Raw genomic sequence first — 27,675 nt, 5'->3', positions numbered from 1 at the left:
TGGTGAATTAACTGCCCCTCCCAATGGGGGGGGGGGCAGAAGCCAATACGGTCACACACAGACCAGAGATTTCTATCCAATAAAAATCTGCTCCCATCGTCACCTCCCTCCCACATAACATCTTCATGGAGGGGAAATGAACAGATTATTTTTCTGTTTTGGATAGAGTAAGGGGGTGTTAGAACCCCTGTCAGATATCCTTTGGGGAGATTTCCCTTCACTTCCTGTCCTATAACCATAAAAGGAAGTGAGGGAAAATCCCTCTGAAGACAAGGAAAGCCCCGTACTAGTGTCCCCATCAGAAGATTTCCCTTCACTTCCTGTCCCATAACCATAAAAGAAGGTGAGGGAAAATCCCTCTGAAGTCTTGGAAAGCCCTGTACTAGTGTCCCCATCAGAAGATTTCCCTTCACTTCCTGTCCCATAACCATAAAAAGGAAGTGAGGTAAAATCCCTCCGAATACATGGAAAGCCCTGTACTAGTGTCCCCATCAGAAGATTTCCCTTCACTTCCTGTCCCATAACCATAAAAGGAAGTGAGGGAAAATCCCTCCGAATACATGGAAAGCCCCGTATTAGTGTCCCCATCAGAAGATTTCCCTTCACTTCCTGTCCCATAACCATAAAAAGGAAGTGAGGTAAAATCCCTCCGAATACATGGAAAGCCCTGTACTAGTGTCCCCACCGGAAGATTTCCCTTCACTTCCTGTCCCATAACCATAAAAGGAGGTGAGGGAAAATCCCTCCGAATACAAGGAAAGCCCTGTACTAGTGTCCCCATCAGAAGATTTCCCTTCACTTCCTGTCCCATAACCATAAAAGGAGGTGAGGGAAAATCCCTCCGAATACAAGGAAAGCCCTGTACTAGTGTCCCCATCAGAAGATTTCCCTTCACTTCCTGTCCCATAACCATAAAAGGAAGTGAGGGAAAATCCCTCCGAATACATGGAAAGCCCTGTATTAGTGTCCCCATCAGAAGATTTCCCTTCACTTCCTGTCCCATAACCATAAAAGGAGGTGAGGGAAAATCCCTCCGAATACAAGGAAAGCCCTGTACTAGTGTCCCCATCAGAAGATTTCCCTTCACTTCCTGTCCCATAACCATAAAAAGGAAGTGAGGTAAAATCCCTCCGAATACATGGAAAGCCCTGTACTAGTGTCCCCACCGGAAGATTTCCCTTCACTTCCTGTCCCACAACCATAAAAGGAGGTGAGGGAAAATCCCTCTGAAGACATGGAAAGCCCCGTATTAGTGTCCCCACCGGAAGATTTCCCCCTATTCCTGTTCTGGGGACAACACAAAATTTGGGATTTTCTTGCACTCACAGGAAACAGAGGGTGAATCTCCCTAACGGGGACACAGCAATAATAACTCAACTCTAATCCCTCCCCCACTCCATCCAAAACTAAACATTGTGCCGTTAGTTACATTGTAATACAGCGAAGACACAGCGCGGCATCGGATACATTGTTAATTTTGCCATGCGGGGTGGCATGCGGGAAGCCAGGCGTGGTGCGTTATCGGCATGCAAAGCGTTGGCAAGCGAAGGAGGGGGGGAGGGCGCCATGGGGGAGACTCTTACCTTAAATCGCGGCGCACTTTTGAGGGGGGTGGAGTTAGCTCGGGATAGATCTACAGTGTATGATATGAGCTGGCTCTGTCCGTCATACCGCCTGGAAGTTAAAAAGGAGAACGGTTTGTGAAGTGACCACAAGGGGGAGCGCGGTGATGTCATAGCCCCGCCCACAGACCTCTATAGAAAGCCAATCGCCATCGAGAATCATTTCCACATTCTCATTACACCAAAAGCAAGAAAAGAAAAAACTAAACAGAGAAATTGATTCAATCCCCCCCGCGGCCTCTGTGATTGGTCACAGCGATCACATGGTACAGGCAGGGCCAATCACAGCTAACCACAATAGTAAACACTGAATTCAGTAACAATGGTTGCTTATAACAGTGAAATGTATTGGTAGAAGCAATCAATGTGTAAAAAAAAGAAAGCCCAGGAAAACAGGAAAACTGCACCCCCCCCCCCATAGACGTATAAACATTATGTGTCAGCAAAAATCCTCCCCCCAAAAAAAAATTGGGCTAATCTGCAAGCTTTCCCCCTAAGCATAAATCCCCCCTCCTCCCAGTACAAATCCACCCCTGCTGGAATCCTCCTCCCAGTACAAATCCACCCCTGCTGGAATCCTCCTCCCAGTACAAATCCACCCCTGCTGGAATCCTCCTCCCAGCACAAATCATTGCCCCCCCCCCCCTCATTGCCCAAATCCCCACAGCACAAATGCTCCCCCCTAAAAAAAAATCATCTCCCTAGCACAAATACTCTGCTCTTCAATTTTCCCCTCCAAGTACACATCCTCTCCCCCCCCCCCCCATTCCAAATCCCCCCTCCCAGAACAATTTCCCACCCATCCCCTCTCCTAGCACAAATCCTCTACTCCTCAAATTTCCTCTCCGAGTACACCTCTTCTCCCCCCACTCCAAATCCTCCACCCAGCACAAATTACCTCCCCATCCCCTCTCCTAGAACAAATCCACACCCCCCCCCAAAAAAAATCCCCCTCCTAGCACAAATCCACAACCCCCCAAAAAAAAATCCCCTCTCCTAGCACAAATCCTCTACTCCTCAAATTTCCTCTCCGAGTACACCTCTTCCCCCCCCCCCCCATTCCAAATCCTCCTCCCAGCACAAATTACCTCCCCATCCCCTCTCCTAGCACAAATCCACACCCCCCCCAAAAAAAATCCCCCTCCTAGCACAAATCCACACCCCCCCCCAAAAAAAAAATCCCCCTCCTAGCACAAATCCACACCCCCCCAAAAAAAATCCCCCTCCTAGCACAAATCCTCTACTCCCCTCTGAGTATGCATGCTCTCCCCCCACTCCAAATCCCCCCCCCAGCACAACATCTCCCCTATCCCCTCTCCTAGCAAAAATCCCCCCCGCAAAAAAATAAAATAAAATATACCTACTAGCACAAATCTTCTACTCCTCAAACTTCTCCTCCGAGTACGCATGCTCTCCCCCCACTCCAAATCCCCCACCCAGCACAAAATCTCCAGTATCCCCTCTCCTAGCACAAATCCCCCCCCCCCCCCCAAAAAAAGAAAAGAAAATTCTCCTCCTAGCACAAAACCTCTACTCCTCAAACTTCCCCACTGAGTATGCATGCCCCCCCCCCACTCCAAATCCCCCCAGCACAATATCCCCCCATCCCCTCTCCTAGCAACCCCCCCCCCCCCCCCCACAAAAAAAGAAAGAAAATTCCCCTTCTGAATACACATCTCCTCCCCCACTCCAAATCCCCCCTCCCGGCACAAATTCTCCCCCATTCCCTCTCCAAGCACAAATCCTTCTCCCCCCCCCCCCCCCCAGCACAAATCCTTTACTCATCATATTTTCCCTCCGAGTATGCATCCTCTCCCTTTCCCCTTCAAATCCCCCTCCCAGCACAAATTACCCCCCCCCTCTATCCCCTCTCCTAGCACAACCCGCCCTCCCCCCAAAATTCTCCCCAATCATCCCTTCTAACAAAAAAAAAAAGTGTTCCCTTCTAGCATAATTCCCCTCCCCCTCTACCATATCACATCTTCAAGCACTGACCCCCTGCTTCTGTCAGTGATGAATACAGAGCTCCTCCTATTTAGGTACACAGATCTCTGTGATGATTCCATAAGCCCATCCCTCACACAGTTAGAAAACACCCCCTAGGGGAACATTTAACCCTTTGATCACCCCTAGGTTAACCCCTTCCCTGCCAGTGTCATTAGTACAGTGACAGTGCATATTATTTAGCACTGATTACTGCAGTAATGTCACTGGTCCCCCCAAAAGTGTCATAAATGTCAGTCAGGGGTCCGATCTGTCCGCCGCAATGTCGCAGTCCCGCTAAAAATCGCAGATCGCCGCCATTGCTAGTAAAAAAATAAATAAAACTGACATAAATCTTTCCCGTAGTTTGTAGACGCAATAACTTTTGTGCAAACCAATCAAAATACGCTTATTGGGATTTTTTTTACCATAAATATGTAGCAGAAAACAAATTGGCCTAAAATGTTACAAAATTTAGATTTTTACATTTTTTTATTGGGAATGTTATAGAGCAGAATGTGAAAATATTGTTTTTTTCTCAGAATTGTCTCTTTTTTTGTTTATAGCGCAAAAAGTAAAAATCGCAGAGGTGATGAAATACCACCAAAAGAAATATCTGTTTGTGGGGAAAAAAGGACATCAATTGTATTTGGGTACAGCGTCGCACGACCGCGCAATTGTCAGTTAAAGTCACGCAGTGCCAAATCGCAAAATATGGCCTGGTCATTAAGGGGGTAAATCTTCTGGTCCAGAAGTGGTTTGTAAGACTAGAACAGTTGAACTTTATTTGGGGGTTAATCAGAGGCACCCTAAATATTGGCGGGGGTGTACTGAAAATAAGACCGGGTCTTATAATAATTTATTTATTGGCTGTATGTACGATAATCTACATTTATCCACACCCTGTGATGTCATCCTAAACTGCTTGTACCCTAAAAATCATTCCCTGATCCTCTAGCTATGGGGGGGGGGGGGGGGGGGGTGTGGTCATTTCTCCCTCTCTATATTCTAAAAAACCTGAAATAAAAAATGAAATGTTTTTAAAAAAAGTTCCTGTGTGTCCCCCTGTCTTCTCCCCCCCCCCCCCATCAGCTCAGGGGTCATCATTATGCAGGTGACCCCCTCCCCTCTCCCCAATCTCAGGTGTGCCAATGCAGGTGACCCCCCCAATCTCAGGTGTGCCAATGCAGGTGACCCCCCCAATCTCAGGTGTGCCAATGCAGGTGACCCCCCCCCCCAATCTTAGGTGTGCCAATGCAGGTAATCCCCCCCAATCTCAGGTGTGCCAATGCAGGTGACCCCCCCCAATCTCAGGTGTGCCAATGCAGGTGACCCCCCCCAATCTCAGGTGTGCCAATGCAGGTGACCCCCCCCCCAATCTCAGGTGTGCCAATGCAGGTGACCCCCTCCCCTCCCCTCTCCCCAATCTCAGGTGTGCCAATGCAGGTGACCCCCCCAATCTCAGGTGTGCCAATGCAGGTGACCCCCCCCCAATCTTAGGTGTGCCAATGCAGGTAATCCCCCCCAATCTCAGGTGTGCCAATGCAGGTGACCCCCCCCAATCTCAGGTGTGCCAATGCAGGTGACCCCCCCCCCCAATCTCAGGTGTGCCAATGCAGGTGACCCCCTCCCCTCCCCTCTCCCCAATCTCAGGTGTGCCAATGCAGGTGACCCCCCCAATCTCAGGTGTGCCAATGCAGGTGACCCCCCCAATCTCAGGTGTGCCAATGCAGGTGACCCCCCTCCCCCCCAATCTCAGGTGTGCCAATGCAGGTGACCCCCCTCCCCCCAATCTCAGGTGTGCCAATGCAGGTGACCCCCCTCCCCCCCAATCTCAGGTGTGCCAATGCAGGTGACCCCCCTCCCCCCAATCTCAGGTGTGCCAATGCAGGTGACCCCCCTCCCCCCAATCTCAGGTGTGCCAATGCAGGTGACCCCCCCAATGTCAGGTGTGCCAATGCAGGTGACCCCCCTCCAATCTTAGGTGTGCCAATGCAGGTGACCCCCTCTCCTCCCCCCAATCTCAGGTGATGCGATGGGGCGATGCACTCAGTGACTGATCTGTATTACTGCAGCGCTGCAACGCACAGCCAGCGACCAGCATTGTCCGCATTTATTTACACCCCACGGAGACGGAGTGACTGGGAGGGCCATGGGACAGGTGCAGAAATGTCACCACTGAAGGAAAATGCTGCATGCCTGGCACAGGACGGGCCGCCTTCCTCTGAGCGGAGGATTCCTTTAATCACATCACAGCTGCTCTGTGTCCTCCTGCGGTGCGGAGGGGGAGGGGTTAATGGGTGTCACACCTGGATGGGGGCGTGTCACCTCTGCAGGATATCCACATCCTGTTTGTATATTTCTACTGATACATTGTAACTGCTGGGGGGAGGGGCCACCTGAGATCATCATCCCGTGTGACCACACCCTCATTCCAGCTCCAGCCTATCACTGGGTGTGATGATCATCCTGAGGATTCCTCCCCCCACCTCACTGGGTGGGATGGTCATCCTGAGGATTCCTCCACTGCCCTCACTGGGTGTGATGGTCATCCTGAGGATTCCTCCCCCGACCTCACTGGGTGTGATGGTCATCCTGAGGATTCCTCCCCCGACCTCACTGGGTGTGATGGTCATCCTGAGGATTCCTCCCCCCACCTCACTGGGTGCGATGGTCATCCTGAGGATTCCCCCTCTGACCTCACTGGGTGTGATGGTCATCCTGAGGATTCCTCCCCCGACCTCACTGGGTGTGATGGTCATCCTGAGGATTCCCCCTCTGACCTCACTGGGTGTGATGGTCATCCTGAGGATTCCTCCCCCGACCTCACTGGGTGCGATGGTCATCCTGAGGATTCCTCCCCCCACCTCACTGGGTGCGATGGTCATCCTGAGGATTCCCCCTCTGACCTCACTGGGTGCGATGGTCATCCTGAGGATTCCTCCCCCCACCTCACTGGGTGTGATGATCATCCTGAGGATTCCTCCCCCCATCTCACTGGGTGTGATGGTCATCCTGAGGATTCCTCCCCCCACCTCACTGGGTGTGATGGTCATCCTGAGGATTCCCCCTCTGACCTCACTGGGTGTGATGGTCATCCTGAGGATTCCTCCCCCCATCTCACTGGGTGTGATGGTCATCCTGAGGATTCCTCCCCCCACCTCACTGGGTGTGATGGTCATCCTGAGGATTCCCCCTCTGACCTCACTGGGTGTGATGGTCATCCTGAGGATTCCTCCCCCCATCTCACTGGGTGTGATGGTCATCCTGAGGATTCCTCCCCCCACCTCACTGGGTGTGATGGTCATCCTGAGGATTCCTCCCCTGAGTCCTCCATGGGAAGGAAACGTCATTTATATTCCAGTGTTGGACGGCTCCTCTCAGACTTCACTGGCTGCATGCTGCTTCCCTAGGATTAGGATGAACCTGCAAAGTAATTGCAGCCTCCATATTTCTGTGTAGAGTTTCTCTTTATTGTCCTACAGAAGGACCTACAGCCAATCCCAGAGATTCCTCTTCAATCCTCAGCTTCGCACACAGGCACTCTCTGTGTATTTACCTCTTCCCGGATTCTCATATCTAATGCAAATAAAAGCCGACATGCAAAGCAAGCAGTGCCAACGCCTGGACAAACTCTGCGCCTGGCACAGCCACCAGGCGGAGCCGCCGCCCCCTATCCACATATAATGGCATGTCCATGTATGAGGGCCAGGTGCTCAGACATTTCCCAGAATGCTGGACAACATCTGCTACTCTCTGTACTCTACACATCCTTCATAACACTCAACTCACCTAATGATCCATCCATCCATCTAATGATCCATCCATCCATCCATCGATCCCTCCATCCATCCATCCAACGATCCCTCCATCCATCCAACGATCCCTCCATCTAACGATCCCTCCATCCATCTACTGATCCCTCCATCCATCCATCTAAGGATCCCTCCATCCACCTCTGTCCATCCATCTAATGATCCATCCATCCATCTAACGATCCCTCCATCCACCTCTGTCCATCCATCCATCCATCTAATGATCCATCCATCCATCCAACGATCCCTCCATCCATCCATCCACCTCTGTCCATCCATCCATCCAACGATCCCTCCATCTAACGATCCCTCCATCCATCTACTGATCCCTCCATCCATCCATCTAACGATCCCTCCATCCACCTCTGTCCATCCATCTAATGATCCATCCATCTAATGATCCCTCCATTCATCCATCCATCTACTGATCCCTCCATCCACCTCTGTCCATCCATCCATCCAACGATCCCTCCATCTAACGATCCCTCCATCCATCTACTGATCCCTCCATCCATCCATCTAAGGATCCCTCCATCCACCTCTGTCCATCCATCTAATGATCCCTCCATCCACCTCTGTCCATCCATCCATCCATCTAATGATCCCTTCATCCATCTAATGATCCCTCCATCCACCTCTGTCCATCCGTCTAATGATCCCTCCATCCACCTCTGTCTGTCCGTCTAATGATCCCTCCATCCACCTCTGTCTGTCCGTCTAATGATCTCCCTGCCTGCCACTGTCTACAACTATCACCCAATCTCAGCTGAGCCTACGGACCTTATTCGCCCTCCATTCACACATCTCCAGGAGATCTTCACACAGCATGTCATTGGAATAAACCAGCCAACCAACCAACCATTCCGCCAACCCACCAAGCAGCCACACAATCAACCAACCAGCCAACCAACAACCAACCACCAAACAAACCAACCAGCCAGCCAGCCAAACAACTAGCCAACCAACCAACCAGCCATCACACCAAACAACCAACCATCAACCAACCAGCCAGCCACCAAACAAACCAACCAGCCAGCCAAACAACTAACCATCAACCAACCAGCCAGCCACCAAACAAACCAACCAGCCAGCCAAACAACTAGCCAACCAACCAACCAGCCAGCCATCACACCAACCAACCAACCAACCAGCCACCAAACAAACCAACCAGCCAGCCAAACAACTAGCCAACCAACCAACCAGCCAGCCATCACACCAACCAACCAACCAGCCAGCCAACCAGCCACCAAACAAACCAACCAGCCAGCCAAACAACTAACCATCAACCAACCAGCCAGCCAGCCAAACAACTAGCCAACCAACCAACCAGCCATCACACCAACCAACCAACCAACCAGCCAGCCAGCCACCAAACAAACCAACCAGCCAGCCAAACAATTAGCCATCAACCAACCAGCCAGCCACCACACCAACCAACCAACCAGCCACCAAACAAACCAACCAGCCATCCAAACAACTAGCCAACCAACCAGCCAGCCACCAAACCAACCAACCAGCCAGCCACCACACCAACCAACCAACCAGCCACCAAACAAACCAACCAGCCAGCCAGCCAAACTAGCCAACCAACCAACCAACCAGCCAGCCACCAAACCAACCAACCAGCCAGCCACCACACCAACCAACCAACCAGCCAGCCAACCAACCCAACCAAACCAACCAGCCAGCCAGCCACCAAAACCAACCAGCCAGCAAACCAACCAGCCAACCACCAAACCAGCCAGCAAACCAACCAGCCAACCACCAAACCAACCAGCCAACCACCAAACCTGCCAGCCAGGCACCAAACCAGCCAGCCAGCCAGCCACCAAACCAACCAACCAACCATCCAGCCACTCAATAAGCCAATCAACCTGCCAGTCAGTCAACCCATCATCCAGCCACCTAACCATGTGTTCATTCCAGCCAACCAACCATGTGCCGATTCCAGCACTATTATATAGAATTATCAGTCAAATAGAACCATCAGCTGATACTACCGACCCGACCAAGACAGCAGTATGATGGGAAACAAGTGAGAGGTCCGTACAGATTACTAACACAACATTCTCCCCCCACCAGCAGTCTCTCCCTGGCCATCAGTCTCTCTATATCTCAGCAGTCTCTATTTGGCCTGTCAGTGACTCTCTATATCTCAGCAGTCTCTCCCTGGCCTGTCAGTCTCTCTCTATATCTCAGCAGTCTCTCCCTACATCTCAGCAGTCTCTCTCTCCCTGGCCCATCAGTCTCTCTCTATATCTCAGCAGTCTGTCTCTCCCTGGCCCGTCAGTCTCACTCTATATCCCAGCACTCTCTCCCTGGCCCGTCAGTCTCACTCTATATCCCAGCACTCTCTCCCTGGCCCGACAGTCACTTTCTATATCTCAGCAGTCTCTCCCTGGCCCATCAGTGACTCTCTATATCTCAGCACTCTCTCCCTGGCCCGTCAGTCTCCCTCTATATCTCAGCACTCTCTCCCTGGCCCGTCAGTCTCTCTCTATATCTCAGCAGTCTCTCCCTGGCCCGTCAGTCTCTCTATATCTCAGCAGTCTCTCCCTGGCCCGTCAGTCTCCCTCTATATCTCAGCACTCTCTCCCTGGCTCGTCAGTCTCTCTCTACATCTCAGCAGTCTCTCCCTGGCCCGTCAGTCTCTCTCTATATCTCAGAACTCTCTCCCTGGCCCGTCAGTCTCTCTCTACATCTCAGCACTCTCTCCCTGGCCCGTCAGTCTCTCTCTACATCTCAGCACTCTCTCCCTGGCCCGTCAGTCTCCCTCTATATCTCAGCACTCTCTCCCTGGCCCGTCAGTCTCTCTCTATATCTCAGCAGTCTCTCCCTGGCCCGTCAGTCTCTCTCTATATCTCAGCCGTCTCTCCCTGGCCCGTCAGTCTCCCTCTATATCTCAGCACTCTCTCCCTGGCCCGTCAGTCTCCCTCTATATCTCAGCAGTCTCTCCCTGGCCCGTCAGTCTCTCTCTATATCTCAGCACTCTCTCCCTGGCCCGTCAGTCTCTCTCTACATCTCAGCAGTCTCTCCCTGGCTCGTCAGTCTCTCTCTATATCTCAGCACTCTCTCCCTGGCCCGTCAGTCTCTCTCTACATCTCAGCAGTCTCTCCCTGGCTCGTCAGTCTCTCTATATCTCAGCACTCTCTCCCTGGCCCGTCAGTCTCTCTCTACATCTCAGCAATCTCTCCCTGGCCCGTCAGTGACTCTCTACATCTCAGCAGTCTCTCCCTGGCCCGTCAGTCTCTCTCTATATCTCAGCACTCTCTCCCTGGCCAGTCAGTCTCTCTCTATATCTCAGCACTCTCTCCCTGGTCCGTCAGTGACTCTCTACATCTCAGAACTCTCTCCCTGGTCTGTCAGTGACTCTCTACATCTCAGAACTCTCTCCCTGGTCCGTCAGTGACTCTCTACATCTCAGCACTCTCTCCCTGGCCCGTCAGTGACTCTCTACATCTCAGCACTCTCTCCCTGGCCTGTCAGTGACTCTCTATATCTCAGCAGTCTCTCCCTGGCCCGTCAGTCTCTCTCTACATCTCATCAGTCTCTCCCTGGCCCGTCAGTGACTCTCTACATTTCAGCAGTCTCTCCCTGGCCCGTCAGTCTCTCTCTATATCTCAGCAGTCTCTCCCTGGCCCGTCAGTGACTCTCTACATCTCAGCACTCTCTCCCTGGCCCGTCAGTCTCTCTCTACATCTCATCAGTCTCTCCCTGGCCCGTCAGTCACTCTCTATATCTCAGCAGTCTCTCCCTGGCCCGTCAGTCACTCTCTATATCTCAGCAGTCTCTCCCTGGCCCGTCAGTCTCTCTCTACATCTCATCAGTCTCTCCCTGGCCCGTCAGTCACTCTCTATATCTCAGCAGTCTCTCCCTGGCCCGTCAGTCACTCTCTATATCTCAGCAGTCTCTCCCTGGCCCGTCAGTCTCTCTCTACATCTCAGCAGTCTCTCCCTGGCCCGTCAGTCACTTTCTATATCTCAGCAGTCTCTCCCTGGCCCATCAGTCACTCTCTATATCTCAGCACTCTCTCCCTGGCCAGTCAGTCTCTCTCTATATCTCAGCACTCTCTCCCTGGTCCGTCAGTGACTCTCTACATCTCAGAACTCTCTCCCTGGTCTGTCAGTGACTCTCTACATCTCAGAACTCTCTCCCTGGTCCGTCAGTGACTCTCTACATCTCAGCACTCTCTCCCTGGCCCGTCAGTGACTCTCTACATCTCAGCACTCTCTCCCTGGCCTGTCAGTGACTCTCTATATCTCAGCAGTCTCTCCCTGGCCCATCAGTCTCTCTCTACATCTCATCAGTCTCTCCCTGGCCCGTCAGTGACTCTCTACATTTCAGCAGTCTCTCCCTGGCCCGTCAGTCTCTCTCTATATCTCAGCAGTCTCTCCCTGGCCCGTCAGTCACTCTCTATATCTCAGCAGTCTCTCCCTGGCCCGTCAGTCTCTCTCTATATCTCAGCACTCTCTCCCTGGCCCGTCAGTCTCTCTCTACATCTCAGCAGTCTCTCCCTGGCTCGTCAGTGACTCTCTATATCTCAGCACTCTCTCCCTGGCCCGTCAGTCTCTCTCTACATCTCAGCAATCTCTCCCTGGCCCGTCAGTGACTCTCTACATCTCAGCAGTCTCTCCCTGGCCCGTCAGTCTCTCTCTATATCTCAGCACTCTCTCCCTGGCCAGTCAGTCTCTCTCTATATCTCAGCAGTCTCTCCCTGGCCCGTCAGTCACTCTCTACATCTCAGCACTCTCTCCCTGGCCCGTCAGTGACTCTCTACATCTCAGCACTCTCTCCCTGGCCCGTCAGTCTCTCTCTACATCTCAGCAGTCTCTCCCTGGCCCGTCAGTCACTTTCTATATCTCAGCAGTCTCTCCCTGGCCCATCAGTCACTCTCTATATCTCAGCAGTCTCTCCCTGGCCCATCAGTCACTCTCTATATCTCAGCAGTCTCTTTAGCCCTCTCTTGTAATGTACCTCAGTAGGGGTAATGATGGGTTGGGGTATTGTGGGGGGACTCCCCTCTCAGGTCTACTGTACATGGGAGAGACAATTCCTGGACAGACTGACATTGTAGCATCAATCTGCCTCCACAGCTCTGAGTCAGGAGCGCCATCTAGTGAGCAGAACAGTAACTGCACCCATCCCCAGTGATCAGTGCCAGTCACCAGTGCTTCCCCATAAACATCTGTCTTCCCCCTCCCCAACTACTGACAGTGATCAGTGCCAGTGACTTTGACCATCCGGCTATGAATGGGGCCCCCAAACCAGCTCAGCGGGAAAACCAGAGGGACAGGCTGAGCCCAGGAGTCAGGACTGGGGTAACTCTGGTCTGGTGTCACTATAACCAGTGTTGACCAACCTTACAGGTGGTACCTGACCTCAACCACCCCGCCTGACCTCAATGAATGTTTCTGATGTTCCATGTCCCTGGAATTCTCAAAGAAACCCACCGTCTTCAATACAGCAGAGCTCAGTCACCAGCCTAACAATGATACACAAATGTATGTAGCACCCCATGGGGGCAGGAACACACAGAGGTGGGCAGGAGCACCCCATGGGGGCAGGAACACACAGAGGTGGGCAGGAGTACGCCATGGGTGGCCGAACATGAAGAGAGAGATGACACCACAGTGCTCCAGTGTTATCAGGGAGGAGGGAGATGACACCACAGTGCTCCAGTGACATCACTGAGGAGGGAGATGACATCACTGTGCTCCAGTGACATCATTGAGGAGGGAGATGACATCACAGTGCTCCAGTGACATCACTGAGGAGGGAGATGACACCACAATGCTCCAGTGACATCACTGAGGAGGGAGATGACACCACAGTGCTCCAGTGACATCACTGAGGAGGGAGATGACACCACAGTGCTCCAGTGACATCACTGAGGAGGGAGATGACACCACAATGCTCCAGTGACATCACTGAGGAGGGAGATGACACCACAGTGCTCCAGTGACATCACTGAGGAGGGAGATGACATCACAGTGCTCCAGTGACATCACTGAGGAGGGAGATGACACCACAGTGCTCCAGTGTTATCAGGGAGGAGGGAGATGACACCACAGTGCTCCAGTGACATCACTGAGGAGGGAGATGACATCACAGTGCTCCAGTGACATCACTGAGGAGGGAGATGACACCACAGTGCTCCAGTGACAACATTGAGGAGGGAGATGACACCACAGTGCTCCAGTGACATCACTGAGGAGGGAGATGACATCACAGTGCTCCAGTGACATAATTGAGGAGGGAGATGACACCACAGTGCTCCAGTGTTATCAGGGAGGAGGGAGATGACACCACAGTGCTCCAGTGACATCACTGAGGAGGAAGATGACATCACAGTGCTCCAGTGACATCATTGACGGAGATGACACCACAGAGCTCCAGTGATATCACTGAGGAGGGAGATGAAACCACAGTGCTCCAGTGACATCACTGAGGAGGGATATGACATCACAGTGCTCCAGTGACATAATTGAGGAGGGAGATGACACCACAGAGCTCCAGTGACATCACTGAGGAGGGAGATGACACCGCAGTGCTCCAGTGACATCACTGAGGAGGGAGATGACACCACAGTGCTCCAGTGACATCACTGAGGAGGGAGATGACATCACAGAGCTCCAGTGACATCACTGAGGAGGGAGATGACACCACAGTGCTCCAGTGACATCACTGAGGAGGGAGATGACACCACAGTGCTCCAGTTACATCACTGAGGAGGGAGATGACACCACAGTGCTCCAGTGACATAATTGAGGAGGGAGATGACACCACAGAGCTCCAGTGACATCACTGAGGAGGGAGATGACACCGCAGTGCTCCAGTGACATCACTGAGGAGGGAGATGACATCACAGAGCTCCAGTGACATCACTGAGGAGGGAGATGACACCACAGAGCTCCAGTGACATCACTGAGGAAGGAGATGACACCACAGTGCTCCAGTGACATCACTGAGGAGGGAGATGACACCACAGTGCTCCAGTGACATCACTGAGGAGGGAGATGACACCACAGTGCTCCAGTGACATCACTGAGGAGGGAGATGACATCACAGTGCTCCAGTGACATCACTGAGGAGGGAGATGACACCACAGTGCTCCAGTGTTATCAGGGAGGAGGGAGATGACACCACAGTGCTCCAGTGACATCACTGAGGAGGGAGATGACATCACAGTGCTCCAGTGACATCACTGAGGAGGGAGATGACACCACAGTGCTCCAGTGACATCACTGAGGAGGGAGATGACACCACAGTGCTCCAGTGACATAATTGAGGAGGGAGATGACACCACAGTGCTCCAGTGTTATCAGGGAGGAGGGAGATGACACCACAGTGCTCCAGTGACATCACTGAGGAGGGAGATGACATCACAGTGCTCCAGTGACATCACTGAGGAGGGAGATGACACCACAGTGCTCCAGTGACATCACTGAGGAGGGAGATGACACCACAGTGCTCCAGTGACATAATTGAGGAGGGAGATGACACCACAGAGCTCCAGTGACATCACTGAGGAGGGAGATGACACCGCAGTGCTCCAGTGACATCACTGAGGAGGGAGATGACATCACAGAGCTCCAGTGACATCACTGAGGAGGGAGATGACACCACAGAGCTCCAGTGACATCACTGAGGAGGGAGATGACACCGCAGTGCTCCAGTGACATCACTGAGGAGGGAGATGACATCACAGAGCTCCAGTGACATCACTGAGGAGGGAGATGACACCACAGAGCTCCAGTGACATCACTGAGGAAGGAGATGACACCACAGTGCTCCAGTGACATCACTGAGGAGGGAGATGACACAACAGTGCTCCAGTGACATCACTGAGGAGGGAGATGACACCACAGTGCTCCAGTGACATCACTGAGGAGGGAGATGACACCACAGTGCTCCAGTAACATCACTGAGGAGGGAGATGACATCACAGTGCTCCAGTGACATCACTGAGGAGGGAGATGACACCACAGTGCTCCAGTGTTATCAGGGAGGAGGGAGATGACACCACAGTGCTCCAGTGACATCACTGAGGAGGGAGATGACATCACAGTGCTCCAGTGACATCACTGAGGAGGGAGATGACACCACAGTGCTCCAGTGACATCACTGAGGAGGGAGATGACATCACAGTGCTCCAGTGACATCACTGAGGAGAGAGATGACACCACAGTGCTCCAGTGTTATCAGGGAGGAGGGAGATGACACCACAGTGCTCCAGTGACATCACTGAGGAGGGAGATGACATCACAGTGCTCCAGTGACATCACTGAGGAGGGAGATGACACCACAGTGCTCCAGTGACATCACTGAGGAGGGAGATGACACCACAGTGCTCCAGTGACATAATTGAGGAGGGAGATGACACCACAGAGCTCCAGTGACATCACTGAGGAGGGAGATGACACCGCAGTGCTCCAGTGACATCACTGAGGAGGGAGATGACATCACAGAGCTCCAGTGACATCACTGAGGAGGGAGATGACACCACAGAGCTCCAGTGACATCACTGAGGAAGGAGATGACACCACAGTGCTCCAGTGACATCACTGAGGAGGGAGATGACACCACAGTGCTCCAGTGACATCACTGAGGAGGGAGATGACACCACAGTGCTCCAGTGACATCACTGAGGATGGAGATGACACCACAGTGCTCCAGTAACATCACTGATGAGAGAGATGACACCACAGTGCTCCAGTGACATCACTGAGGAGGGAGATGACATCACAGTGCTCCAGTGACATCACTGAGGAGGGAGATGACACCACAGTGCTCCAGTGTCATCAGGGAGGAGGGAGATGACACCACAGTGCTCCAGTGTCATCAGGGAGGAGGGAGATGACACCACAGTGCTCCAGTGACATCACTGCAGAGGGAGATGACACCACAGAGCTCCAGTGACATCACTGAGGAGGGAGATGACACCACAGAGCTCCAGTGACATCACTGCGGAGGGAGATGACACCACAGAGCTCCAGTGACATCACTGAGGAGGGAGATGACACCACAGTGCTCCAGTGTCATCAGGGATGAGGGAGATGACACCACAGTGCTCCAGTGACATCACTGAGGAGGGAGATGACATCACAGTGCTCCAGTGACATCACTGAGGAGGGAGATGACACCACAGTGCTCAATGACAAAGAGAGAGAGAGATAACTTTCCCGGGTGACCTCACAATGAGCAATGACATCACTGCTCTCTGGATACAAGGGTATGACCCATAATAATGGGGCTTTGATAATGTGGGGTGCACTCACCTCCTGCCGCAGCCCAGCGGTGCGCTTTGTGCCTCACATACGGTATAATGCGGCTGTTATATTCGGCAACGTCAGAGTTCAGGCTCTAGAGGTTTCTGGTTGTTTTGCTCTCTGGGTCTCGGGGGAGGGGAGCCTGCGCTGCGAGAATTACAACAGAACAACGACTGCTTATAGCAGAAGGAAGGTGAAAGTTCCACATATATATATATATATATATATATATATATATATATATATATATATATATAAAATTATCTGCCATCAGAGCTCAGGTGACCAGTGCCTAGGCCCCATGGGGGCAGGAACACACAGAGGTGGGCAGGAACAACCCATGATAGCAGGAACACACAGAGGTGGGCAAGAGCACCCCATGATGGCAGGAACACACAGAGGTGGACAGAAACACACAGAGGTGGACAGGAACACACAGAGGTGGACAGGAACACACAGAGGTGGACAAGAGCACCCCATGGGGACAGGACAGAGGTGGTCAGGAGTATCCCATGGAAGCAGGAACACACAGAGGCGGTCAGGAGCACCCCATGGGGCAGGAACACACAGAGGCGGTCAGGAGCACCCCATGAGGGCAGGAGCACACAGAGGTAGGCAGGAGCACCCCATGGGGACAGGAAAACACAGAGGTGGGCAAGAGCCCCCCATGGGGGCATGAACACACAGAAGTTGGCAGGAGCACCTCATGGGGCATGAATACACAAAGGTGGGCAGGAGCACACTGAGGTGAGCAGGAGCACCTCATGGGGGCAGGAACACACAGAGGCAGGCAGAAAACCCCATGAGGCCAGGAGCACACAGAGGCAGGCAGGAGCACCTCATGGTTGTGGAATACAAAAAGGTGGGCAGGAACACACAGAGGTGGGCAGGAGCACCCCATGGGGGCATAAACACACAGAAGTGGGCAGGAGCACCTCATGGTTGAGGAATACACAAAGGTGGGCAGGGGCACCCAATGGGGGCAGGAACACACAGAGGTGGGCAGGAGCACCCCATGGTGGGAGAAAAGAACACCCCAAACTTCCAGTTGGAAAGGAGCAGAGCTGGGAATTATGGAGGCGCTCTTACTAGGACCCCCAGGAGGTGACTCCACTCCCCAGGCTCCACCGATAACCAAGGTGTGATTTTTTGGTGGGGTGACCCACTCATCCTGTAGTCACATGACCATCCACCTGCTATCTGAGGATTAACCCTCCCATGCCCGCCAGTGGCAGCAATCACAAGGCACTTCAGCTGGGAGGTGAAAAGCAGTTCAGCTGTTTGAAGTCAGATTGCTTTTAAGTCCTCCAGCAGTTTGCGGCGGCGGAGTCACGGGACGGCGAGTCTTTGATGAGACGGAACAAAGATCCTGAGAATAAAGAATAAGCTGAGGAGGAGGAGGCCGGGTCCATCTCCCGCATCTCAAGAGAGACATTCAGTCATAGAATAGGAACTGGGAATTTTATATATAGCGCCAACATATACCACAGCACTTTATAGAGCACGCAGGCCACTGAAGTCAGTCTCCCAAAGGAAATGCACAAGCAGGAGGGCCTCCCTTGGTGGGAAGTGAGCTCGGAACCCTGGTGCTGAGTGGTACAGGCATTATCAGAGTACCGCTGCAGGCCTGGATTCTCCCTGAATTCTGTGGGTTGGTTGTATCCATAGTACCAATTATTGAAAGGATGCTTTTTTCAGGAAGCGGGTAGAAGGGGCATTACTTGGGGCAGGAGGTCCAGCTAGACCCCCGCCAATAATGGGTGTCTGGATTGGGAGGGACTGATGTTGCCCAGATGTGGGTGTGCTAGAAAATCGCAGATAGACCCCCATCCTGGTGAAATCCGGTACGGAAGGCATGGACACCTTCGGGTCTCCTATGAAAATCTGTTCAACGCTCAACAAAACAAATTGCAAAAACATAATGGGGGAGAGGTGGGGGGAGGGGAAGGGGGGGGGGGTGGAGAGATTTGGAAGGGTTCTACATTTAGGGATGTGAAGTACCCGGCAGGTGATGCGCAGTAATTACGGGAACTTTGGTAGACAAGGGTTGGCGTTCCCTGAGAGCAGGGCGCGTAAAGGGGACCCCCGACTGGTGATTTTGCCCCGTATTCTCCTCCGCAATCACTTTCATCCTAAACTCGCTTCTCATTACAAATCCCGACAGCACATCGGCACCTTGTGAAATATTCATAGGAACTCTGCCGGCGAATCTTATTAGGCTGTAATTATACAAATGTTCTATCTCAGAAGTGTCATGTCAGGATAGGAATTCACCTCCGGGGCCCCACAATGGCAGCTCCGTGCCCAGATTTACATTCACATTATTACAGCGAGACGTCTGTGTATAATGGTGGAGGACTTCTGAAGATTCAACATCTGTGAAAAGACAGGCAGCAAACAACAGAGGCCCAGCCAGAGAGGACCGAACCCCAGGAATAAAGGCCCAGCCAGGGAGGAATGAACCCCAAGAACAGAGGCCCAGCCAGGCAGGAACAAACCCAAAGAACAGAGGCCCAGCCAGAGAGGAACGAACCCCAAGAACAGAGGCCCAGTCAGGGAGGGACTACCTACTGGAACAGAGGCCCATAGAGGAACTAACCCGAGGAATAGAGGCCCAGCCAGGGAGGGACTACCTACTGGAACATGGAGGAATGAGCCCCAAGTACAGAGGCCCAGCCAGGGAGGAATGAACCCCAAGAACAGAGGCCCAGCCAGGGAGGAACGAACCCCAAGAACAGAGGCCCAGCCAGGGAGGAACGAACCCCAAGAACAGAGGCCCAGCCAGAGAGGAACGAACCCCAAGAACAGAGGCCCAGTCAGGGAGGGACTACCTACTGGAACAGAGGCCCATAGAGGAACTAACCCCAGGAATAGAGTCCCAGCCAGGGAGGGACTACCTACTGGAACAGAGGCCCAGCCAGAGAGGAATGAACCCCAAGAACAGAGGCCCAGCCAGGGAGGGACTACCTACTGAACAGAGGCCCATAGAGGAACTAACCCCAAAAACAGAGGCCCGGCCATGGGGGAAAGAACCCCAAGAACAGAGGCCCAGCCAGGGAGGAACGAACCCCAAGAACAGAGGCCCAGCCAGGGAGAAACGAACCCCAAGAACAGTCAGTCTTGTGATCCGCCCCCCCCCCCCCCCCCTGTCAGACAGTACAGCAAGGTCCCTGACCTCCCGTGCTGTTATGCAGAACAGCTTGGTCGAGGACACACCCCTAGCATGCTGATTGGACAATGAGAGAGCTGATGACTGACAAACATACCAGTCTCCGCTCTCTGCTCTCTCCTCCTGTCAGCCACCCACCAGTGTTAGACTGACAGCACTGTGCAGCGCCCGACTCTCCCTCTCTCCCCCAGTCTGAGGGGAAGCCAATACAAAGACAGATTTAGAGGATCAGATAAAGGTTGCTTTGGTAACAGTAAATGGTCTATCAGGTTTGGTTGGAGGGTCCTCTTAGCGGATTGGTGGACCTGGTCAATCGGCTGGGGGACAGCTGGGGATTCCTGAAGGGGAATTCTACAAAGGAGTCTCTGCTGTGGAGGGGACCCAGAAACTGAAAACACGTGACATGGGGGTGAGGAGACTGCTCCCAGGAGCTTACACTCTAATTCCAGTGGTGTCACAGCGCGGTGAGCCGGTTTCCAGCCGGTCTAATTGTCTCATTCACAATCAGGGCAATCATCTTCACAATTATTCCCTTTAATTAGATGATTTCAACAAATTAACTTAAAGGATTGCCGTCTCCGGAGCAGCGAGGAGGATTTACTGCCAGAAAAACCCGCCAACTTCACCGACAGCTGAGGGAAGCAGGCGGCTTATCAAAGAGCACCTGTCATGTACACACAGCGGCGGGCTGTCATACAGCAATTACCAGAGCCAAGGATGCCGCTCAGCTGTGATTGATGCTCCAAGAATAGTTAGCTGCCTTGTGCAGGTCCTGATCTTTAATGTTACTGTACCTTTAGGGAGGTGCGGGAGACTGCCTGCTGTGCGGATCTTCATTCATTGCTATACAAATACATATCCCAATGTGGGGACTCCCATAGTACGCGTCCCAATGTGGAGACTCCCATAGTACGCGGCCCAATGTGGAGACTCCCATAGTACGCGGCCCAATGTGGAGACTCCCACAGTACGCGTCCCAATGTGGAGACTCCCATAGTACGCGTCCCAATGTGGAGACTCCTATAGTACGCGTCCCAATGTGGAGACTCCCATAGTGTGCGTCCCAATGTGGAGACTCCCATAGTGTGCGTCCCAATGTGGAGACTTCCATAGTACATGGCCCAATGAGGAGACTCCCATAGTACGCGGCCCAATGTGGAGACTCCCATAGTACGCGGCCCAATGTGGAGACTTCCATAGTACATGGCCCAATGAGGAGACTCCCATAGTACGCGTCCCAATGTGGAGACTCCCATAGTACGCGGCCCAATGAGGAGACTCCCATAGTACGCGGCCCAATGAGGAGACTCCCATAGCACGCGTCCCAATGTGGAGACTCCCATAGTACGCGTCCCAATGTGGAGACTCCCATAGTACGCGTCCCAATGTGGAGACTCCCATAGTATGCGTCCCAATGTGGGGACTCCCATAGTACGCGGCCCAATGTGGAGACTCCCATAGTACGCGTCCCAATGTGGAGACTCCCATAGTATGCGTCCCAATGTGGGGACTCCCATAGTACGCGGCCCAATGTGGAGACTCCCATAGTACGTGTCCCAATGTGGAGACTCCCATAGTACGCGGCCCAATGTGGAGACTCCCATAGTACGCGGCCCAATGTGGAGACTCCCATAGTACGCGGCCCAATGAGGAGACTCCCATAGTACGCGTCCCAATGTGGAGACTCCCATAGTACATGGCCCAATGTGGAGACTCCCATAGTACACGGCCCAATGTGGAGACTTCCATAGTACATGGCCCAATGAGGAGACTCCCATAGTACGCGTCCCAATGTGGTGACTTCCATGGTACATGGCCCAATGAGGAGACTCCCATAGTACGCGTCCCAATGAGGAGACTCCCATAGTACGCGTCCCAATGTGGAGACTCCCATAGTACGCGTCCCAATGAGGAGACTCCCATAGTACGCGTCCCAATGTGGAGACTCCCATAGTACGCGTCCCAATGTGGAGACTCCCATAGTACGCGTCCCAATGTGGAGACTCCCATAGTATGCGTCCCAATGTGGGGACTCCCATAGTACGCGTCCCAATGTGGGGACTCCCATAGTACGCATCCCAATGTGGGGACTCCCATAGTACGCGTCCCAACGTGGGGCTCCCATAGTACGCGTCCCAATGTGGTGACTTCCATAGTACATGGCCCAATGAGGAGACTCCCATAGTACGCGTCCCAATGAGGAGACTCCCATAGTACGCGTCCCAATGTGGAGACTCCCATAGTACGCATCCCAATGTGGAGACTCCCATAGTACGCGTCCCAATGTGGTGACTTCCATAGTACATGGCCCAATGAGGAGACTCCCATAGTACACGTCCCAATGTGGGGACTCCCATAGTACGCGTCCCAATGTGGGGACTCCCATAGTACGCGTCCCAATGTGGGGACTCCCATAGTACGCGTCCCAACGTGGGGCTCCCATAGTACGCATCCCAATGTGGGGACTCCCATAGTACGCGTCCCAATGTGGGGACTCCCATAATACACGTCCCAATGTGGGGACTCCCATAGTACACGTCCCAATGTGGGGACTCCCATAGTACGCGTCCCAATGTGGGGACCCTCATAGATGGGAGCAGGACAGTACCCCACATATGTACTCCTGAGCCCTCAGTCTATACAAGTTCTCATTGGGCCTTCAGCAGGACAGAGTGCTGGCACATTGCAGGCCTCTGTGTGTGGCTGAGATATTTGGAGATAGAAAACATATTGTACACCGAGGTGAAGGCCACACAACGGGGGGGGGGGGGGGGTGGGGACAGAGGAGGCCACATATGGAGGAGGACATATCTACCATGGCCAGGATCTCCCACACACAGACAGCTGTCCGAATGTGACCTTTCAGGGACACTTCCACCATTGTGTCAGTTAGGACTCATTATGACATCCGGATAATGGGGATATATGAATATTTTTTACCATAAAAAACACACAGAATACCCCGGGAAGGGGAGAGGGGAGGTGAGCAACACTGACCCAACATCAATCATTTACCAAGAAGTACGGAGGTGTATTGTAGATCATTGGTCACCACAATGACTGTCCTACCTGCTACACTTTATGGAGACTCTACAAATCAACATGGAACAACCAAGATGTAAAAACAGAGCGAGACATCACAAATCATAGAAGAGAGAACAGCAAAACGAACTGCAGATAGAGGGACAACCCATGCAGAATGCTGGACCACCGAACATCCAGCGTGCTACAACACAACACCGGAGCAATGACTATGCTGCACTCACACTCCGGACCCTCACTGCTGGACCACTCATATAACGACCCTTCTTCCCCGACACCTCACTGCTGGACCACTCATAAATGATCCCCCTTCCCAGACACCTCACTGCTGGACCACTCCTATAACGATCCCCCTTCCCCGGCACCTCACTGCTGGACCACTCATAAACGATCCCCCTTCCCCGACACCTCACTGCTGGACCACTCCTATAACGATCCCCCTTCCCCGGCACCTCACTGCTGGACCACTCATAAACAATCCCCCTTCCCCGGCACCTCACTGCTGGACCACTCCTATAACGATCCCCCTTCCCCGGCACCTCACTGCTGCCACATACTGATACCCTCCTTTGTCCCCAGTGCTGGCCCACACTGCTCCCCCACCCACTAGGCCCATTCTACTGGCTGACATTGATACCCTCTTACCTCAAGTCTCCACTGCTACCCACACAATCCCCCCCCCCAAGCCCTTACTGCTAGCCAACACAACCACCCCCCAAACCATCATTGCTTCCAAACTCAACACCCACCAAACCCTCACTGCTGGCCAATCCACCCCCCCCCTCAAACTATCACTGCTGACCAACACAAACTCCCCCAAACTCTCACTGCTGGACAATACAATCCCCTCCAAACTCTCACTGCTGGCAAACAACTCCCCCCTAAATCCTCACTGCAGGCCAACACAACCCCCCCTCCCCCAAACTCTCACTGCTGGCCAACACAACCCCCCTCCCCCATATTATCAATGCTAGCCAACACAAACCCCTAACAAACCATCACTGCTGGAAAACACAGCCCCCCTAAACTCTCACTGCTAGCCAACGCAACAGCCCCCCCAAACCCTCACTACTGGTCCTCACTAACTTCACCCCATGGCCCTTGCTGTTGTTCCACACTGAGCCAATGGAGGCCTAAAGAAAATGTCATGCAATTCAGCCAAAATCCGAAGTGGGGCAGCCATGGAGAATTTCCGGCGTCTGTCTGGCACACGTGCCAAGTAGGGTTGCCATTTGGCCGGAAACAATGGCACTTCTTGCCAATGTTATGAAAAAGAAATAGACCACAAATCCGGCATTCTTCCCAGAAAAGCCTCAACCCCAGCGCCAAGGTGAAGCACGCACAGACCGCAATATAGACCGCACTGCGCAGATCTATTAGTCCGTATCGCCGGTCTACCAGCTGCCCAGCCAAAGGGTAACTCAGAGGAATTCTGCCAGCAGCGTATGACCGCGCGATCCAGGCCGGACTTTTATCGTCTGCCTTGAAGCGCCGGCCATGAAAAATGAGACGTGCGCAATTTTCGAAAATGTCAAATTGGCAAAAAGACAAAGTGAACCCAGTATGTGGGGGAGGGGGGGGATAAAGCGAGGGTGAAATCAGCGATAATGTAAAAGGAACAATCCATAGGAAGGAAAAGATGAAAGACAACATTGCGAATTTCATTTTTTACGCTAGCATGTCCCACAGACGCCATCTTCTTACGTCGCCACCGCCATCATTGGAGTCATATGTCAGCTATGCAGAATTAAAGAATGCCGCAAAACGTCCGCTGCGCTATTGTCCATAGCAGCCAAGCAATGGACCTCATGAACGTGACTGAACTAAGAACTGTCTGTGTTGCCTCATGCTACCCAACCTAAGCTGCAAAGGAAATGTCATGATGATGATGACAGGACGAGGGTACAAACGCACAGCGGCGGTATCGTGCACTCGGCGGCAGATCTTACGCTCATCCTAATTGCATGGGACCCCAAACGTGCGCCGTATACTGCGAATGATTATCGGCTCTCATTAGTGCGAGACAGACACGGAGTAGTGAATTCCGCACGTGTCACCGCCATTCTCCGGGGTCTGCAGGTGCCAGCGCACTGATGTCACTTGTCACCAGAAGGTCTCCGCTGAAGGTGACACCTCATACCATTGGCACATCTGTCTCCGCAGCGCAGACAATGCAGCACGCCGCGTCACCCCGGAGAAGAAGGTCACACATGACACGACGGGGGTACAAGTTACGCAACGTGCGGGGGTGACCCCCAAACTGATGTCAATAACCCAATTCTCCAATCTGTCACCATCTGTATAACCTTCCTGCACCGAGCCCACCACCTGCCACCCACCGACTCCATACACAAAGCTCCAGACATGGGGGACGGGAGCAGCCATGTACTCACCGGAGACGAGGAGGAGACCGTATGCCGTCCAATGTATGGACAGACCATCGCAGGCAGACAGACGAGCTCTCCTGCAGCTGCTCCTCACCATCTCCTGCGGATGAGAGAGATGGAGAGAGAAGAAGATGCTGCTACCCTCCCCTCCTCCATCCCATCCTCTCTGCTCCTCCCGATACCTTCCAGCTGGGAGGAAGGATGGACTGAACAGATGACCCCCAGCCGGGCTTTAGACTCGGCTACCAAACATCTCTGAGGACCTCCGGGGGAGGCTGCATGGGACAACCTGGTACCTTATGGGGCATACGCCAGAATAGAGCTCACTACAGCCTGGCATCTCAAGGGTTACAGCAAATCCAATACAGCCTGGCACTACAAGGGTTACAGCAAACCCAATACAGCCTGGCACTACAAGGGTTACAGCAAACCCAATACAGCCTGGCACTACAAGGGTTACAGCAAACCCAATACAGCCTGGCACTACAAGGGTTACAGCAAACCCAATACAGCCTGGCACCACAAGGGTTACAGCAAATCCAATACAGCCTGGCATCTCAAGGGTTACACCAAATCTAATACATCCTGGCACCTTATGGGGCATACGCCAGAATAGAGCTCACTACAGCCTGGCACTACAAGGGTTACAGCAAATCCAATACAGCCTGGCATCTCAAGGGTTACACCAAATCTAATACATCCTGGCACCTTATGGGGCATACGCCAGAATAGAGCTCACTACAGCCTGGCACTACAAGGGTTACAGCAAATCCAATACAGCTTGGCATCTCAAGGGTTACACAGAGATTATTACAGCCTGGCACTACAAGGGTTACACCAAATCTAATAAAGCCTGGCATCTCAAGGGTTACACAGAGATTATTACAGCCTGGCACTACAAGGGTTACACTAAGATTATTACAGCCTGGCATCTCAAGGGTTACACCAAGATTATTACAGCCTGGCATCTCAAGGGTTACAGTGAGATTATTACAGCCTGGCATCTCAAGGGTTACACAGAGCAGAGATTGTCCCTGAAGAGTAAACAGTTTTATCTCTGCATCTCCTGGAGACAGAGCACAGAGATCTCCATACACAGGGGGGGGGGGGGGGGTGCCATGGCTGGGGTAGTAGTAGATACAGGGAGGGGGAGGGGTGCCATGGCTGGGGTAGTAGTACATGCAGGGGGGGGGGTGCTATGGCTGGGGTAGTAGTAGATGCAGGGAGGGGGTGGGGTGCCATGGCTGGGGTAGTAGTAGAAGCAGGGAGGGGGTGGGGGGGAGGGGTGCCATGGCTGGGGTAGTAGTAGATGCAGGGAGGGGGTGGGGGGGAGGGGTGCCATGGCTGGGGTAGTAGTAGATGCAGGGAGGAGGAGGGGGGAGGGGTGCCATGGCTGGGGTAGTAGTAGATGCAGGGAGGGGGTGGGGGGAGGGGTGCCATGGCTGGGGTAGTAGTAGATGCAGGGAGGGGGTGGGGGGGAGGGGTGCCATGGCTGGGGTAGTAGTAGATGCAGGGAGGGGGTGGGGGAGGGGTACCATGGCTGGGGTAGTAGTAGATGCAGGGAGGGGTGCCATGGTTGGGGTAGTAGTAGATGCAGGGAGGGGGTGGGGGGAGGGGTGCCATGGCTGGGGTAGTAGTAGATGCAGGGAGGGGGTGGGGGGAGGGGTACCATGGCTGGGGTAGTAGTAGATGCAGGGAGGGGTGCCATGGCTGGGGTAGTAGTAGATGCAGGGAGGGGGTGGGGGGAGGGGTGCCATGGCTGGGGTAGTAGTAGATGCAGGGAGGGGGTGGGGGGAGGGGTGCCATGGCTGGGGTAGTAGTAGATGCAGAGATTCGACTCCCAACATCCAACACAACCCATCATTGAATTATATCCCGGAGTATGGAAGCACTCCGACCTCTCCTGACTACCACTGAGATCCTAACCCTGCACCGACCGCCAGGAGACTCCATACTGACCTACAGGAACAACACCGGGCCCCAGTACTCTCCACTACACCCCACAGGAACAACACCGGCCCCAGTACTCTCCACTACACCCTACAGGAACAACACCGGGCCCAGTACTCTCCACTACACCCTACAGGAACAACACCGGCCCCGGTACTCTCCACTACATCCTACAGGAACAACACCGGCCCCAGTACTCTCCACTACACCCTACAGGAACAACACCGGCCCCAGTACTCTCCACTACACCCTACAGGAACAACACCGGCCCCAGTACTCTCCACTACACCCTACAGGAACAACACTGGCCCCGGTACTCTCCACTACACCCTACAGGAAGGACACTGGGCCCCAGTACTCTCCACTACACCCTACAGGAAGGACACTGGGCCCCAGTACTCTCCACTACACCCTACAGAAAGGACACCGGGCCCCAGT

The 27,675-nt window shown here is 53.2% G+C and overlaps 1 protein-coding gene across 6 annotated transcripts in view; it reads right to left on the bottom strand.

The window, feature by feature from the left end:
• The window catches only part of RAP1GAP (RAP1 GTPase activating protein), a 158,504-nt gene that overhangs the window by 67,701 nt on the left and 63,128 nt on the right, over positions 1-27,675 (bottom strand). For 5 of the 6 annotated variants that reach the window (XM_082273666.1, XM_082273665.1, XM_082273667.1 and 2 more), the window contains one exon: positions 1,584-1,674. In XM_082273666.1, the coding sequence (XP_082129792.1) occupies positions 1,584-1,674 (91 nt within the window). Of the gene's footprint in view, positions 1-1,583; positions 1,675-25,293; positions 25,464-27,675 lie in introns of those variants that run through there. The other variant, XM_082273669.1, reaches the window with a different exon arrangement.

Source organism: Pelophylax lessonae (assembly GCF_965119305.1).
Source record: "Pelophylax lessonae genome assembly, chromosome: 12".
Lineage (NCBI taxonomy): Eukaryota > Metazoa > Chordata > Amphibia > Anura > Ranidae > Pelophylax > Pelophylax lessonae.
Note: the sequence above shows the minus strand (reverse complement) of the source record. Positions and strands in the feature narration are given on the sequence as shown.